This window comes from Nannobrachium achirus (genome assembly GCF_963921795.1).
Source record: "Nannobrachium achirus genome assembly, chromosome: 1".
NCBI lineage: Eukaryota > Metazoa > Chordata > Actinopteri > Myctophiformes > Myctophidae > Nannobrachium > Nannobrachium achirus.
The window spans coordinates 24,381,208-24,397,506 of NC_137810.1; the positions used below are offsets into that span (position 1 = coordinate 24,381,208).

Genomic DNA, 16,299 nt, shown 5'->3' on the forward strand with positions numbered 1-16,299 from the left:
TTTTTCCAGTACACAATTTGTATGCATACAAGCATACAAACACCCCATATAGCCTACACTGAGAATACAAAATGTTAGTAACACACATTATTAGTAGGTGACCAAGTGAATCATGATGAAAGCTATGGAATTTTTACTGTAAATGAATACATGGTAACTAAGGAAACGTTTGACCTTTCTTTCTAACCCAAACCCTTAGACATGGGTTGTGTAAAAATAAATGCAACTTCTATTGTTGCCCTTAACAGTCCTTGACAAAATCCGGTGCTGTGCTGTACTGTTCAAGGCGTCCTTACTGTACAGTACATATTATTGAAGTATACAAGTCACAAATAAGTATATATCTCACAGATATACAGTATTCATACCACTGAAAACTGCTAATTTTTTGTGAATCACAATCGCCATTGACACAACATAATAGGCTACTTGGACCATTTTGATGCCCTTGATGACCTGCTGTGGGCTTGACCCAATAATAGTAGAGTTCATAGTTAAACCACCAGTAGCAGTAGTAGCATTAGTAGCAGTAGTAGAAGTAGTAGTAGTAGTAGTAGTAGTAGTAATAGCAGTAGCAGTAGCAGAAGACACTTATAGGGAGACCTGGGCAAAATAAACTTCAAATTGGCCAAGAAAAACACATTAGGACTTGATTTTACAACTCTCAACATTTACCAATAATAGCCAATATACAAGCTCACAACGTGTCGGCTATTTTTGTAAAATACATTTGGTGTATAGGGAAAATGCGCTCTAAGTACAGTTGCAGCTCAAGTCCGTTTTACTAAGACTAGAGGGTTTAGTGTTTAAATAAGTGTTTAAGCATTAAATATAATGAAATTGAATCAGTATGTGCTGCTGCCCAGGTCTTGTCCCAGGGTACAAAGAGACACAAGGTGACTGGAGGTTCAGCTCGCTCCACCAAATAAGGATGACAGGCTGCTGAAATATACTTGGCCTGGGAATGAGAAGGCAGGGTTATTACTGGGTTACAAATGCATAAATGAAAACACACACACACACACACACACACACACACACACACACACACACACACACACACACACACACACACACACACACACACACACACACACACACACACACACACACACACACACACACACATAACGATTGTTATTGTCGCTTAGTTAAAATTGCTGTAACTTGTGATGTTTGTTTGTTAAAATAAGTGTTAAATATAGCTCTATATTATGATAGCAATTAACGTGTCTGTTCAGTAACAGTCTAAAGCTATTTAGTAAACAGAAAACATTTTGAAGTCGGGATACGAGAGAACTCACACAGGATATCAGGATAAATAAGTGAAACTGGAAGTGATGAAACAAAAACAATTAGCATAAAATGTTTGAATTGGAACACTGGTAATTGAAGCTGATAAATGGGTTCTCTCCTGGTTGGATGAAATTGGTGACCCACCTGAAAGTGTATTTTCTGTTCATAATGAGCTGGAGGTTGCCTACGGCTCCATAGGCTACACAGTATACGCGATACGTGATACGGGGAGACCCCTGACCACTATGTGTGTGTGTGTGTGTGTGTGTGTGTGTGTGTGTGTGTGTGTGTGTGTGTGTGTGCACGCGCATGTGCATGTGCATCTGTTTGTCTACAATATGTCATCTGCATTTCTGTCTTATCTCTTCTCTTGTGCACGCTGCACGCCAGCAGGCCACAGAAGTACTGTTTTATACTTTTTGAAATAATTAGGTTTAATTTAGGTAAATATTTTGTGCCAAGGACCTCCATACAATATTTGTTAAAATGTCTCAAAAACACATTTGTTTTAACATGCTTTTAAAGTGCAGATCTGCTAGCTCACGGTGAGCTTGTGGATCAGTTATCTGATCTGGAAAAGCATCTGTGTCGTCATAGATTTTATACGTTGGCTATTCAAAAATGGCTATGCTTACATCTGCTATAACATATATACAGTATATACAATCTTTAAAGTTGAGAACTACTGATTTAGAAGGCATTGGTAGAACTAACTCCTGTCCTGTGTGTCATTCTTATTGGCACCTTGTATAACAGCAGCCAGTAAGAATGGCGCACAGGACAGGAGTTAGGCTACTGCTAGCTGGTCCAGTAACTCTGGACTAACGCTATAGGCTACAGCTAAGAGCAAGTGTCAAGAGCCGAGCATTGACATTTGAATCAGATGTGTGGAGGGAGATCCTGTAGGCTGAGTTGGCCCTAGCAGACTAATGTGATGTGACCCTTTTTTGATTTGGGTTGTGTTCCCACCTTATTGACACGGATCACTCAAATGAATTGAATGACTGACATCAGGAAGTAATGTCCATAATTCACGCAAGGCCTCACGGGACATTGGAAACTTTTGGATATACAAGTGATTAAACTGATTTTGATGCTATATTAAGTTATTTTGCTGGGGACCCCCTAGAATCCCTTCAAGGAACCACTGTTGACGACTGACATCACAGTTGACTGACAACACATTTTTTGATATTACTCCTTCAGATTTGTTCAAAAAATCACGCAAATCAGTACACAGTATCTCTAGTAATGTATGTGATCAAGACTGATCTGTCCGATATTTCTTACATTGGCTTCCAAAGTTTGCAGGATTGGTCCGTTTTGAACAAAATGCCTCAAATCATAAACGCAGCTTGCGATTTCCATGCAATTTTGCACGCACATTCCCAATAGGTCAAGGAACAGATGCCACCCTCTTCACATTGGCCTGTTATAGCACCACCAGCAGCTCAGTTTTTGCTAAACACATTTTTGGAACGAAATGTCTCAAATCATGACAGGCAGCAGATGACATGGCACCCTTTTCACATTTGCCTATTATAGCGCCACCAGGAGGCCACAATAAACTACCTGACCTGGCGGAGACCTGTGCTCGGAAGAGCACTGCTTCTAGTTTTAAATGAGTTTTGTTGCATCACTTCCAATTTGACATGTTTATCCTCCATTTTGAAGTATTCAGGATAAACTATTGGAATACCGGTATAGTACCATTTAACAGTTACACACCTTTATAAACTACTCATTTCACAATTGTATCTTACCTATGACTATGAATATTGCTCCTTTTATAGTCTTTTCTCATTCCACGTGGAGGGCTGCCCAGTTATCTTTCTTGTCCTGATAAAGATACAAAAGTCCATAATATCTCATGTCATGTGTAAGAGGGCGTGAAACAGTAATCACACTATTTAATTCAATAAATTAGAACAAATAATAGATTTGAATAAAATCTTTTTGGGGAGAATAAATTGCATCTTTTCAGCCATAACCATACGCCTACATATGGAGTGTGTTGTCTAACCTCAATGTGTCCTCATGACAGCAGCAAAAAAAACGGTCAGCTCCATATATGGGCACAAAAGGGTGTATGCCCATATATGGGCATACAATGTTATTTTTGCACGCCAATCTTGGTAAAAAAAAAAGGTGTCAATTTGTTGATATATAAAACCAATTATTAAAAAAGCACTTCTCCATTATCTGATTACCGGTAATCAAAAATCACACCCGTGTGAACTGAGCGGTGGTCGTGGAGGCTGCGCAACAGCAAAACTAATATATAATAATAATAATAATTATAATAAAAAATATTTTAAAAATATTTAAAAAAAAATTATAAAAAAATATATATGGGGGGGGGGGGGGGGGGGGGGTGCTTGCTTGTGTGTGAGAGAGAGAGCCATCCATCCATCCATGTCACTCCATGTCATTGCAGTTGATGCTCAGGGCAGACTAGACTCAACAGCACCTCTCTGGTCATCAGAGGTACTTAGGCTACATACGGCTACATACGGACCCACCCACCCACCCACCCACATAGACGGATACACACACGGCCACGCTATGGAGACGGTGTGACCACCGCTCAAAAAGTAATCGATAGAATAATGGCTATGAAAATAATGTCAGGTTGGCCCTCGATAGTTTCCATAGTATAGTGTACCTCTGACATGACAGGGAGGTTGTCATGAGGAAGAAGCCACATGGTCCTGTGGGATTTGGTTCTCTGTCTCTGCAGGAGCTTCCTCAGTAACCTCTTCACCTTCCTGTCCCGGGGATCTGCGCACTTCACTGCCTTCTTAGTGTACAGGCTATCCACCAACAACACACAACACACACATATCCTCAGTGTTAATTCAACTCGGCGCGTGCCAAATGGGTAGATAAACGCTGAGGGTTTTACTGCGCAGTTTTACCGAATGCAGACCCCACAAAGGTGAAGTTAAATCTATGTTTGGAACAATTTGGTGCTACAGTACAAAAGCACAAGAGGTGGTGGTGGTGGTGGTGGTGAGTGGTGCAGGGGAAAACATTCATGCAGAGGTGAGATCAGTGGACCTTCAGCTAAAAATGTATGGGCACTGCCAGCATGGGATACCAAAGGAATATGTAATTATACACAACCATTCCTTATACGGAATGACTAAGCCGCATGAGACGACAAGCTCCTTGAGCCTGTTCAAATTAGATCTGCTTCTAAAGTATTAGGATTGTTTTTTACAGCATGGTTTAGTGAGCTACGTTATCCCTGCTACCCTGACTGACTGTAATAACTGACATGCTGGCTGACTGTGATGATTAACTGGCTAACCGACTGACTGACAGACAGGATGACTGACTGACAGGATGACTGACTGACTGACTGACTGACTGACTGACTGACTGACTGACTGACTGACTGACAACTAACTGACAACTAACTGAGTGACTGTGACTGCAGCAGGGTTCAGCAGGCTCAGAAGGTATTTTCTGATGGCGTGTTATTCCCACATATTTCCTTCCTCGCCTCCCTGGCAATTACAGCTCAGATCCCTGCCATAACAACATGACCTGGAAAGACGACAATGCCTCTCCGCCCCGGCTCTGCCCTGTGCTAACGAGAGGCATATTTTCCATGTCTGCAGATGGCTGGTGTTCTTTCGCTCCGGGATGAGATAGTTGAAATACTTGCATGATGGCTTGTATGCTGCAGTCGGGCCCCTTCGTCTGCACCTCGAACCTCAGCACGTCTTTGGTGCGCACCTTGCCCTGAGAGTACAGCATGCAGCACTGGACGTCCCTCTGCATCTGCACCCCTTTCCCTAAATGTGGAGAGGGAAGGGAAGGGGAAGAAGAAAAAAACAAGAATTGTTGTGTGTGAGAGACAGAAAAACACATGTGCAAAATTAGAAGAGCCTGGTAGGGGGAAGAATGAAACTCAGTGTTTTTAATTCCTTGTCCTTGTCCATTTCAAACTGTATTTTATTTTACTTTTATTCAGGCAGAAGACCCTAAGCACTTGGGTGAAACTTTTTACGAGACCTGACCAAGAACGCAGGTTGTTAACAAACACACAATTTCATTGCAAAGTAATTGTATACTGTACGTACGGCCACACGCTAAAACAGAATAGAAAAGAAGATGACATAAATGCAGCATCACATGTTATGCTGTTAGTGTGGCTTAGACAGAAAACACAGAAACACTGAGACCAAAGTGTTATCTCCCATGCTTTATACTGAGGCCAGTGCTCTGTTTTGTTATTACAGGTTGAAACGGAATGTTTTGGCAGCTTTTGCTGACAGCAAAGTGTTATCTGTAGACTACTGTACACACCCCCTTGACACACACACATACACACACACGCACGCACCAACACATGTGTGTGTGCGTGCGTGCATGTGCCTGCCTGCCTGCCTGCCTGCCAGCCAGCCAGCCATCAGAGCTTTTCATCCGAGGCAATCGTGTAAACAAAACAAAGTGGAAGCAGCATGAGCAGTAGGGCAGCACTGCTCTGTTACACCACAGATGGCTGGGAACCACTGCCCCTTCAGCTCTCTGTCAACAGCACTGTGTTCAGGCAGACAGGCAATGGCTGTGGACTCGTCAAACGCAGCCCGACCCTCAGGTCGGTGGCTTGCTTGCATGCACAGTGTTGTTGATATGTGACAGCTCCTATGGTGGCTCCCCTCGCCTTTACATCCATGCCTTTTGCCCTGCTGCTGCGTAGCATACACAGTACATCCCTGTTCCCCTCCTCTCGCTTTTGTTTTCCTCGCCATCACTCCCCCCCTGCTATGCTGCCCACCTGCCGGGTGCATGCAACCCACACACACACACACACACACACACACACACACACACACACACACACACACACACTTGAGACACTTGAGGTGCGGTTGTGTCCTACCTTCCACAGATGACAGAAGAATAACAGTCAAAGAAATAACAGTCAGCGTCTGCAGCACAAACATGGTTAGCCTGGCAGAGAGGAGATGAGAGGAGAGGAGAGGAGGACAATCTTCTCTGTCACCTCTCCCTCTATGGCTGCCTCTATTATATTACTCCCTCCCTCTTTCTATGCCTCCCTCCCCACCACACTCACTCACTCACTCACTCACTCACCCAGTCACTCATTTCCACTCTAGCTCTCTTTTTCTATCTATCTATCAGCCTTACTCCCTCCCTAACCCCCGCCCCCACACCCCCATCTATCCACTTCAGTTGCTGCTCTGGCCCTCCCTCCCTCCCTGGTGCGTCTCACTCGTTCTCTCCTCTTCCTTCACACTCAACAGTACTGTCATTTCTCCCTCCACCTCTCATCCCACCTTGTTCCCTTGATGGCACTCTCTGGTTCCTCTCTGCCTCTGAACTCTGAATACATTTAATCGATTTCTAACACAATGCTTGAAAGTCAGCCTTTCGTCTAACTTCTCTGATTTGCCTACTGCATCATTATGATTTAAATCATTTGAACAGATGAAATCAACAAAAAATATATGTTTCAGCTTGGACACGCAATATAATAATAATGTATAACCTGTACTGTATGACATTCATCAACCCCCATCCCTAAAGATGCATTCCCAACATGAATATTCTGTGATTTAATGTAAGTCCTTAACCTTAAGATGTCGTTTTTGAATGACTGGAACAAGGCCCATTTGGCGTTTGTTATTTGGTGTTTAAAGTGGTGATCACGAAATATGTTCTTAATTTGCATACAGAGTTGCGCTGACCATAAATCGTAGATAAAGATGCGTGCTTGCTTCCATAACTGAACACCACAGGAATACGCTGTGAGGCAGTTCCTGAAAGTTAAGCATCAACAACCCATTAAATAGAGGCTTTGACCGAGACAGCAGCAGGACCTGATTACCCAGAGATTCAGGATGAATTGAAGTTTATCTCTTTCAGAATTCTCTTCCTTTGAAATAACCTTTTGCTTTTGTTGAGAAATGTCAAACACATGCCAATATCTGGTAATAAGCCTGATAAGGTAACACATGCTGTCATATCAAAGTATAGTGTTTGGCTACTATCCCCTTATCAGTAAAGGGAAGCAATATGGGAGCACTCTGAAAGTCAATATCTTGCCTTATTGCTTTAATCATGTGGGAACATCTTGTGGAAAGGAAACAATTGAATAGACTTTTGACCCCATTTTCCAGACAGTGCTTTGCATGTTCCTTGGAGCGTTGATCATTTACATTGTATGAAAAATCTCCACTTTTCACCACTCCCACTCCCAAAACAGCCTCCCTTCACCTGCTGGTATTCTGTTAAATCCAGCCAGCAGAAATGATGTGGGGAAAAACACTATAAAATGTTTGACTGGTTACATAAATTCTAAAGCAAAATGAAATAAAGTATAACACATCATACTTCATTAGGCTAAATACTTTGGACATGCCTCAGGAAATACCCATAAGAGTAGATGAATTCTAAGCATATTGGCATTGAGTTGGTTGAAATATGACTCACCTCACCTCATAGAACCTCTCAATGCGTTGCTTCACTGGAAAAGTGTAATTAAGGGTCATCACAAATGTGCTGAATTGGCATGTAGTGTACATTTCGCAGAGGTCAAGTAATATAACTCTGTGCCTGGCTTTAAGTTCCTATGGTACAATAGTTTATCTTTGAGAAAATTAGCCTTGGTGGGAGGGCTGAGAAGATATTCAGTCGACATGGCCACAGCATATTCCCATATCTGTGTACATACTGCGTGAGCCTTGGCAGTGAAAATATGCTGTTCTGAAGGGGCGAGGGAAGACTGTGTGTGTGTGTGTGTGTGTGTGTGTGTGTGTGTGTGTGTGTGCGCGACAGTGCGCGTGTGAGCATGTGTGTGTGTGTGTGTGAGAGAGAGAGAGAGAGAGAGAGAGAGAGAGAGAGAGAGAGAGAGAGAGAGAGAGAGAGAGAGAGAGAGAGATGGGGGTGGCAGGGGGTTAGGTGTTCAAGAATTTGACCCTCAAGAAATCAGGTTGGAATCTCTCAGCTGCAAAAACATACCTTTCACATGACTTCAGGTCTGCTTGTAAGGCCAAACACATTTCCTGCATATCTTTGCAACGATTAACAAATCTCTTGTTGAAGTATACAGACACACAAACATCCTAGAAGTTGGACAAAAATAAAAATAGGGTGCAGGGAGTGCCAGGTCTCAATATTCAGAGTAATGCCTTTATCTTCACCCTCTCTGAAAGTGTGGAAAGCCAGAGGTGTACGGTGGGATATCATGGCCTCCTGGAGAGGTTATAGGACAAGGCTAAGGGAGACTATAGGAGCTTAGCTGAAAGATTTTCAGGCGATCTTGTGCAGGGGTTAAATTCTTGCTTCAAAAAGTTAAGACACTATGTAAGATCATATAAGACACTTGGTAAGCTGTATGGAATGCAATTCAGAAAACAGTTTACAGTATACATTTTTTCCACTGGTCCAAATGACGACAATCAATCCAGCAAATCTAATCCCTGATTCATTTCTTCATGTTCTCCTGAGGACAGGAGGGATCTGAACTTTAACTTACTTCACATGTGAGTTCCTTAATGGAATGCCTTTATTGACTGTGGAACTAAAATTATGTCCATGTCCGCAACATGTTGTGATTACAGTTTATTAGAAAAGAGCAGGACTCCATGTTCCCCTCTGCCAGTCAAGCATTCTTCAGGAGGGAGTTGACTGGACCTCCTCTCCTCTGAAACCTAACATCTGTGCTTCTCACAGGCCTGTTTCATTACCCACCGAAACACTAAACCCGGGAAAGTGTTTGCTTAAACACACTAAAGCATTTATTTTGAAAAACCCAGTCACAAAAACTAAAGAGGTCTCGACTGTGCTGCGAGTGTGAAACTGAACACTTGTCAGGAATGGATATGTTTAACAAATGCTGCCAGAAAGTACAACACATATTTCTGTCTAGGGAGATTCTCATACATCTCTGATGTGAACTCAAAACATCAATTGATTTTCTCAATGATACAGAAAAGTCACACTGGGAAAGCTTGAAGTACCTGGGTTGGAGCAAAATGTGAAAGACAGCACTGTTCAACAGTGGTCTGGCCTCTGGTGCTCTCTGCAGGTTGTTTGCCTTAGATTGTGCACTATGACATATTTGTCTCCACCAGGCCGAACCGAGACTATGTTTTGCACCCTGTCTGTCTGTCTGTCTGTCCGTCCGTCCGTCCGTCCGTCCGTCCGTGTGTGAACTAAACCATTGGCACGATGGCAGCGAAACTGTCCACACACTCTCCCTGGGTGCCAGAGCAGAAACTCTGCCCCAAATGTTCACATGGGCCTGTTAAAGCGCCACCAGGAATCATCAATATATGGTCATTAAAAGAAACAGGTCTTTCAGATTTTTCATATTACATCCTGATTGGCTAAGATTGACTTCCAAAGTTTGCAGGAGTGCTCCGTTTTGAACAAAATGCCTTAAATCATGAACACAGTGTGTGATTTCTGTCAAGTTTTACACACATTCCCACTAGGCAAGGAAGAAATACCACCTGAAATTGTTCTAATTAGCCTCACGGTGGTGCTATACCATTAACAGGTTGATTCATTTTTACAATGATCTGTGTAAAACTTATCAAAATTGCACGCAAACCGGTACTCATGATCTCTCTATAATAATGAGATCAATATAGATAGATCTGCTCGATTTTTCATATTCCATCCTAGAATCTAAAGTTTGCAGGGGTGGCTTGTTGTTAACAAAATGTTGCAAATCATGAACGCAGCGTCCGAATGCAGTGAAACTGTGCACACACATTCCCACTAGGTAGAGGAAGAAATGCCACTTGACAATGTTCAAATCAGCCTCATGGTGGCGCTATAACAGGCATCGAAATGAAAACAGCTAAAATCGAATCGTATCGTTTTATTTTGTATCGTATCGAATCGGCAGTGTAAAGAATCGATTGTATCGATACTACCTTCTTGTGCATTGCATTTAGCATTTTTAAGAAGAAAAAATGAAAAGGAGGGGTTTAATTACTTTCCATTCCATATAGCTACTCTTGGTCTATCGATAAATGTGTGTAATATCTCTCTGTTCATGTCAAGGTGCAGGTTTGTCAATATATAATGTCCATGTATTTGGCAGATAATCACTGTGTACTTATTTATATCCATAATAATTAAAAAACTGCACTATCCACACCTTTCAGATTTAATTTCTTTGCTAAATAGTTACTATATCAATTAAATCATTGAATCGTATCGTATCGCCATGAATGAACCAATATCGTCCATGTATCGCATTGTCAACCATGTATTGTGATACGTATCGAATTGCTATTAAAATGTATCGTTACACCCCTAATCGGTACATGAATGGATATAGTGGATACAGTATGTGAGGCCGTTATATGTAGTTTTGTCTACACAGTGGGAATATACTAGAAGATAATATAAATATGTACTGTCAATCTACAGCGAATAATTGACATAGCCTCTGGGATAATCCCATGCATTGTCTAAAATGGTTAACTTCAACAGCACTATTAACCACATGGCTGACTATCTATTCAGCAAAGGTGTGCATGGTGACTGAAGGAATGCACCCCCAGAAGAAAAGAGAATATTGACAAAGTACTGCAGTGCCTTTTAAACCCACCCTTGATTTGCTCCAGATCATTTTAATTTTCCATAGCAGAGCGGACCACCAGCACAGATAATCTCACTGGCATGTCTGCCAAGCCTGAGCTACTCTGATCTATTACAAATCTCTTGCTATGTTTTCTTGAAAATGGCATGCCAAACCATCACTGATTGTCTGTAGAAAGGTCAAAAATAAAAACACAATGATCTGATTGGAAGATATATTTCTAATTTAACCAAACCTGCTGACAGCAGTGTGCTTCAATTGGTTTTGCAGCAGGAGCCCAAATTGACCTCATCCATCCAAAGCGGCCCATTGTTCCAAGTGATTTCCTTAACGGATCAATCTGCTATTCATAAAAATAAAATAGCAGGCTCAGCCAAATTATTTTAAGTCTGACGTAAAGCACTGAAATAAACAAAAATCTACAATAAACACATGACACTACATGACTGTCAAAGCTTGGAATTGTCTGTGTCCCAATTGAACTACAGCACATACAGATAAGTCATCTAGCATATTGAAATGTAATTCTTTTGAGTCCCATTTATGTCTTATCCTGTGAGGGCAGCAAACATTCAGAAAATTGGGTTGAGACAAGACCCAACTGAAATTCAATTTCTATAATGATTCTGGTAAAATGTCCCTCTTGATTAATAAATTGTAATATCAGTATCAGGTGGACCTTTCTGAAATTAATGAAACAATGTCTCAAATTATTAATTTCAAATGGATTTATTTTATCGTACTATTTAACAAATATTTACAAAAGAGCAAACTCCATGCATAGTAAAAGACTGACCACTACTGATACCACTGATGTATCAGCAGTTTAGCATGAAAGAAACAAAAATCTTCATGGCACATTTTGTATATACATACAGTATTCTAAAAAGCATTTACAAATGTCCAAATGATTAATCTGACAAAATAAGGTTCCAGTTCTCCGCAGTAAATGCACGGTAAAACATCTCTGATGTAACAGATGCTCAGTCCTGTCCTTACGTGGCATTTAGTCCAGTGTACCTAGACAGAGAGGATGAGAATGTTATTCATTTATTGCTAACTGACATGGATTTGTTTGCATGCCATAATAACTCTGCTGTTATGCCTTCCTAATTATTGTTGTGTGTGTTATAACCAAAGTCCTCTTCATTTCTTTTAACTCTTAAAGGCATACTTAAAGGCACATACCCCTGGCCCTGTGTATAATATATAGCATAGTGTTACAGTGTGTGCGCGCGTGCGTGCGTGCGTGTGTGTGAGCGTGATAGTACCAATTTGCATTATGAACATGAGGATGGACAGTTCAGATGGGTATTCCAAGCTAACAGAAACTACAGCCTTTCTCAAACTGGAAAGTTAGCACAACAAAATAGAAGCCATTCTTCTTGGATGAATACATAAAAAGAAAGTGGAGCAGAGTGGAGCGTGCATATCATTAAATAGTTCATACATGTCACATGTCTGCGCTGCGGTGGATGTTTATGAAACAAACACTTTGCAGATAGAAAGAGGATAATTCAAGTTTTCCATATAGCTCCAATGTTGGTGAGTTTAACATTTATTTTTAATACAATCAGATAGGACTTTGTTTGCATGTATGGGCTGTCAATGGTTGATATTGCAACTCTAGATTCAACAATTATTAAAAAATAAATCTAGAGTTGCAAGTTGCAGCTAATGCTGCACCATGGTATCAAATGACTGTCACTGAACATTTGTACTTAATATAATATCTGCAGGAAACAATACAAGATGGAATTATCTTAGAGCAATAGTAGGCAGATAATGCTTGATATATTGCTTACCTTCTAGAAAAGCAAACTCATCTATGGCCTCTATTGCATTGTCTGTCAAGCAGAAGAGAGGAAAACATTACAAATCTTAAGAATTAAGTTAAAATTGATGACAGTACCAGGCATTGACACTAAGGCTTGCCCACCTGCCCCCAGCAGGTAAATAAAACTTTCGGGCAGGTGAAGTTTGCTTTCTGGTTGCCCGACAGGGCAAGTGCTCATTTGAGAGGGGACGCAACCGCCTAAACACAACACCAGATATCTGTCTAAACACCTGAACGTGGCTAGCGTGCTCTGTTTTCTGGTCTGTGGAATGTAACAAGTGTGAAATCATAGACATATTCAATCACAGCGATGGAGGTATTTGGATATGGAGGTATTGAGGTATGACATTTGTTTTATCACACAGCCCCAGAAAGTAAAGAAAGAGTGTTAAATTGAGCAGTAATTCAAATCCTACCTATCATTTTATAATGGACGATTTACTTTTCGGGCAAGTGGGCATGACCTTTGGGCAAGTAGAACATGAACGGTACTTGCCCGACGGGCAAGTGCCTCTGAGACCTTAGTGTCAACCCCTGCAGTACAGTAGGTTGAGTGTCAAAATGTTAGGACTTTTAATACAACAATATGGTCTCACTGTCCCATAAGTTTAACGGGAGGCTCTCTCCATTCCGACATGTCGCCACTCCGAAATTGACTTCTTATTGTCGGAGTGGCGACACTCCCATGGGCCTAAGGTTTAGGGTTAGGGTTAGAGATACTGAGATAGGGTTAGTGTCGGAATGGAGACATGTCGGAAAGGAGACATGTCGGAGTGGAGAGAACGAGAGATGCACTCAAGTTTAACATTATATCAATGTTGGTGTACAATAATTTAGATTTCTGTAAGGCCATGGCAAAACCAAACCTGACCCCAATGCCCATTCCCAGCCCAGTAGTAATCAGGAGAGAATATTAGCTGTTTTACAAAACTTACCCAAATCCTTTCTCTGCAACGTTTTCCTCTTTCCTTGCTGGGCATATACCAGAGCATCCTTGGCAATCATCTCAACAAATAACTCCTGTTGGGAGCACAACAATGCTAAATGTAATGTATCCGAGTGGACTTTTTACACAGTAAAAGTGTTCAATTTATGCAATATTAATTGCTCTAGCAGTTTATGGCATTGGTTCTAAAAGTGGTGTCCGGGGACCCCCAGGGGTCCTTGAGGGAGTTCCAGGGGGGGTGGGGGGTAAATGGAACCAAATGGACCTGTTAAATTAACATTGATTTTACAATATATATTGGGGTCGCTTATCTAACTGCTTCTTTATTTTTTGTTATTGATGATATCCTATGCATATAGTACTGTAACTGTATTCTATCTGACTGTCTTTCAATGTTATATGAGATACATAAAGGGATCCTGTGTAAATAGAAAAAAAAAATAGAAATATCCTTCTAATCTAGTTGACCGTGTACCAGTGAACTGTACTGTCATTAAACTGTACTTTTTCTTATGCAACCTTCTAATACATTCTTCAATCAATCAATCATCCAGTTAATTTGGCCAAGGACAACACACACGCACGAGACACACACACACACACACACACACACACACACACACACACACACACAAGCACGCACGCACGCACGCAAGCAAGCAACTTGAAGCAAGCAAGCAAGCACGCACACAGCTACGCTAATGTGTCTGTCAGCACATGTGAACATGCGTCTCTGTGTCCTGCAACGTGTGCAACAAACGTACCGTGGCTTTAGCGATGATGAACACAGACTCCTGGCTGGCCAGCGACACGTCCGGGTCGGCCTTCATCAGCGCCTTGATGCGGGCCAGCGGCAGCTTGGAGAGGCGGCTGGGCGGACTGGGCCCGGTCTGCTGGCCGCTCTCCTCCTCCGCCTCATGCCCTCCTGCTCCTCGGCTCTCCTCCTCACTCACGCACCGCTCCGGCTCGGCCTCTGTGGGGGTGACGGGGGTCGCCACTGTAGCTGCCATTCTCTGGTTCTACAAACGAGATGTGTTTAGAACTTTAGGATCAAGAAGGTTGTTGTTTTTGTCTACATATCATCACGTTTGCTGCTCGGCTCGGCCAGCGTGTTGTTGTTTTCGCGCAATGGAAGGAATGTACTACTCTGATTCGTCAATGGAGGACCACATTGTCCCGCCTCTTCCTCTCCCGCCAACTAGACCTCGTCGGCGGTTGGTCAAATAAGAAAGTAAGAGCTCGCGATTGGCTCTGGTCTAAAGCCAATCAAGGTTCATTTGGCAGTGTTGCTGTCACTAGTGCATGTTCAAGACATCTCAATGTTGCTAAAAGTGTTAAGAAATTAGAATTAGACTCACACAGCACCACCTGTATGATAATGAATACATATCATCAATATACCCCAGTATCCTCGGAAACCCATACTTTTAATACCTCAGTTCAGTTACACCAGTAGATATTTTATATGCCAGGGGTTTTCAAGTATAATTTCTTATGTTTTATATTAAGCATGATATTGAATGTCTACATTTCTGCACTTTTACATTATGGTAATAGAATATTGGTTACACTAATTTAGCCAAACCCCCCTGGCTGGAACCCATAAAAGACCCTGGGCCGGGGGCTACCCTGGCCATAGTTTTAAAACAACTAGCGGCCTATATATTTTATTTTGAATCCTCCAAATTAGTGCAATTTTATATTAATTCTGGTATTATAGCATTTCTGTTTTAGTTTTTGTCTATGTTGATGCTTACCTGTATATCAGCCTTGAATGGAACCAGGATGGGTTTCACTCTCATAAGATGCTTATTAATACATTGTGTTAATAGGATTACCAGGAGGAGGTGAGCTGTTTAGACTCCAGAAGCTCATTTCAGTGTCTCCAGTCATCTATAGCTGCCAGAGGGAGAGACATGAAGAATCCCCTGCTCTCATGTAAGCTACACACTTTTGACACAGGGCAGAAACTTATTGCATATTAGAAATGTGTGTGTGTGTGTGTGTGTGTGTGTGTGTGTGTGTGTGTGTGTGTGTGTGTGTGTGTGTGTGTGTGTGTGTGCGTACCGTGCGTGCGTGCGTGTGTGTGTTTAACATTCCAACTGCTCTCCTTTTGTTGTTATTGTTTCTGTTGCTTTTTACACGTTTTTCTCTCCAATTTAGTCACTGCCAATTTAATAGTTCCTACTCAGTCATACACATTGCTGCTCTACTGTTACTGTATCTTACTGGCTCACCTGTTGCACTCTCCTTATAATGTATTGATCTTTAATCAACTGTGTAAGTGTGTATGCATAATCACAATTATATGTGTTGGTGCACCAACTTGTTTTTATTTATTGATGATGATAAGTTTGTATTTTCATGTAGCGTACCTCCTCGTTTGTTTCTTTAGTTCCAATCAGGGCAGGAATTTCAGGGAGGCCATGAAGGCCATGGCCACCCCTCAGTTTGGCCTTGTGCCACTCCAAAAAATGGCATGCCCTGAGGCCACTGGCCTTAATGCCCCAGCTGACTGTAATACTTTCTCCTGTCTCTGTCTTGTCAATACTGTATGTAGACACCTGTCTCCTTCTTGTCATGTAGACACCAGTGTAAGTCCCCATTTTTAAACCAATCCAGTAT

General features: G+C 41.8%; 2 protein-coding genes across 2 annotated transcripts; both read right to left on the bottom strand.

Moving 5' to 3' along the window:
* Positions 1-858: 858 nt before the first annotated feature.
* Positions 859-6,254, bottom strand: ccl44 (chemokine (C-C motif) ligand 44; the record flags this gene model as incomplete). Its single annotated transcript, XM_080724499.1, has 5 exons — positions 859-958; positions 3,060-3,135; positions 3,962-4,109; positions 4,970-5,099; positions 6,191-6,254. 4 exons carry the CDS (start codon positions 6,252-6,254, stop codon positions 3,097-3,099), a joined length of 381 nt encoding a protein of 126 aa, XP_080580625.1. The 3' UTR covers positions 859-958; positions 3,060-3,096.
* A 5,451-nt stretch (positions 6,255-11,705) lies between these two features.
* Positions 11,706-14,782, bottom strand: pole4 (polymerase (DNA-directed), epsilon 4, accessory subunit). The gene is made up of 4 exons (XM_080721286.1): positions 14,439-14,782; positions 13,664-13,748; positions 12,697-12,738; positions 11,706-11,911 (listed from the first exon to the last, which is right to left on the bottom strand). Exons 1-4 carry the CDS (start codon positions 14,682-14,684, stop codon positions 11,898-11,900), a joined length of 387 nt encoding a protein of 128 aa, XP_080577412.1. The 5' UTR covers positions 14,685-14,782; the 3' UTR covers positions 11,706-11,897.
* Positions 14,783-16,299: the final 1,517 nt, after the last annotated feature.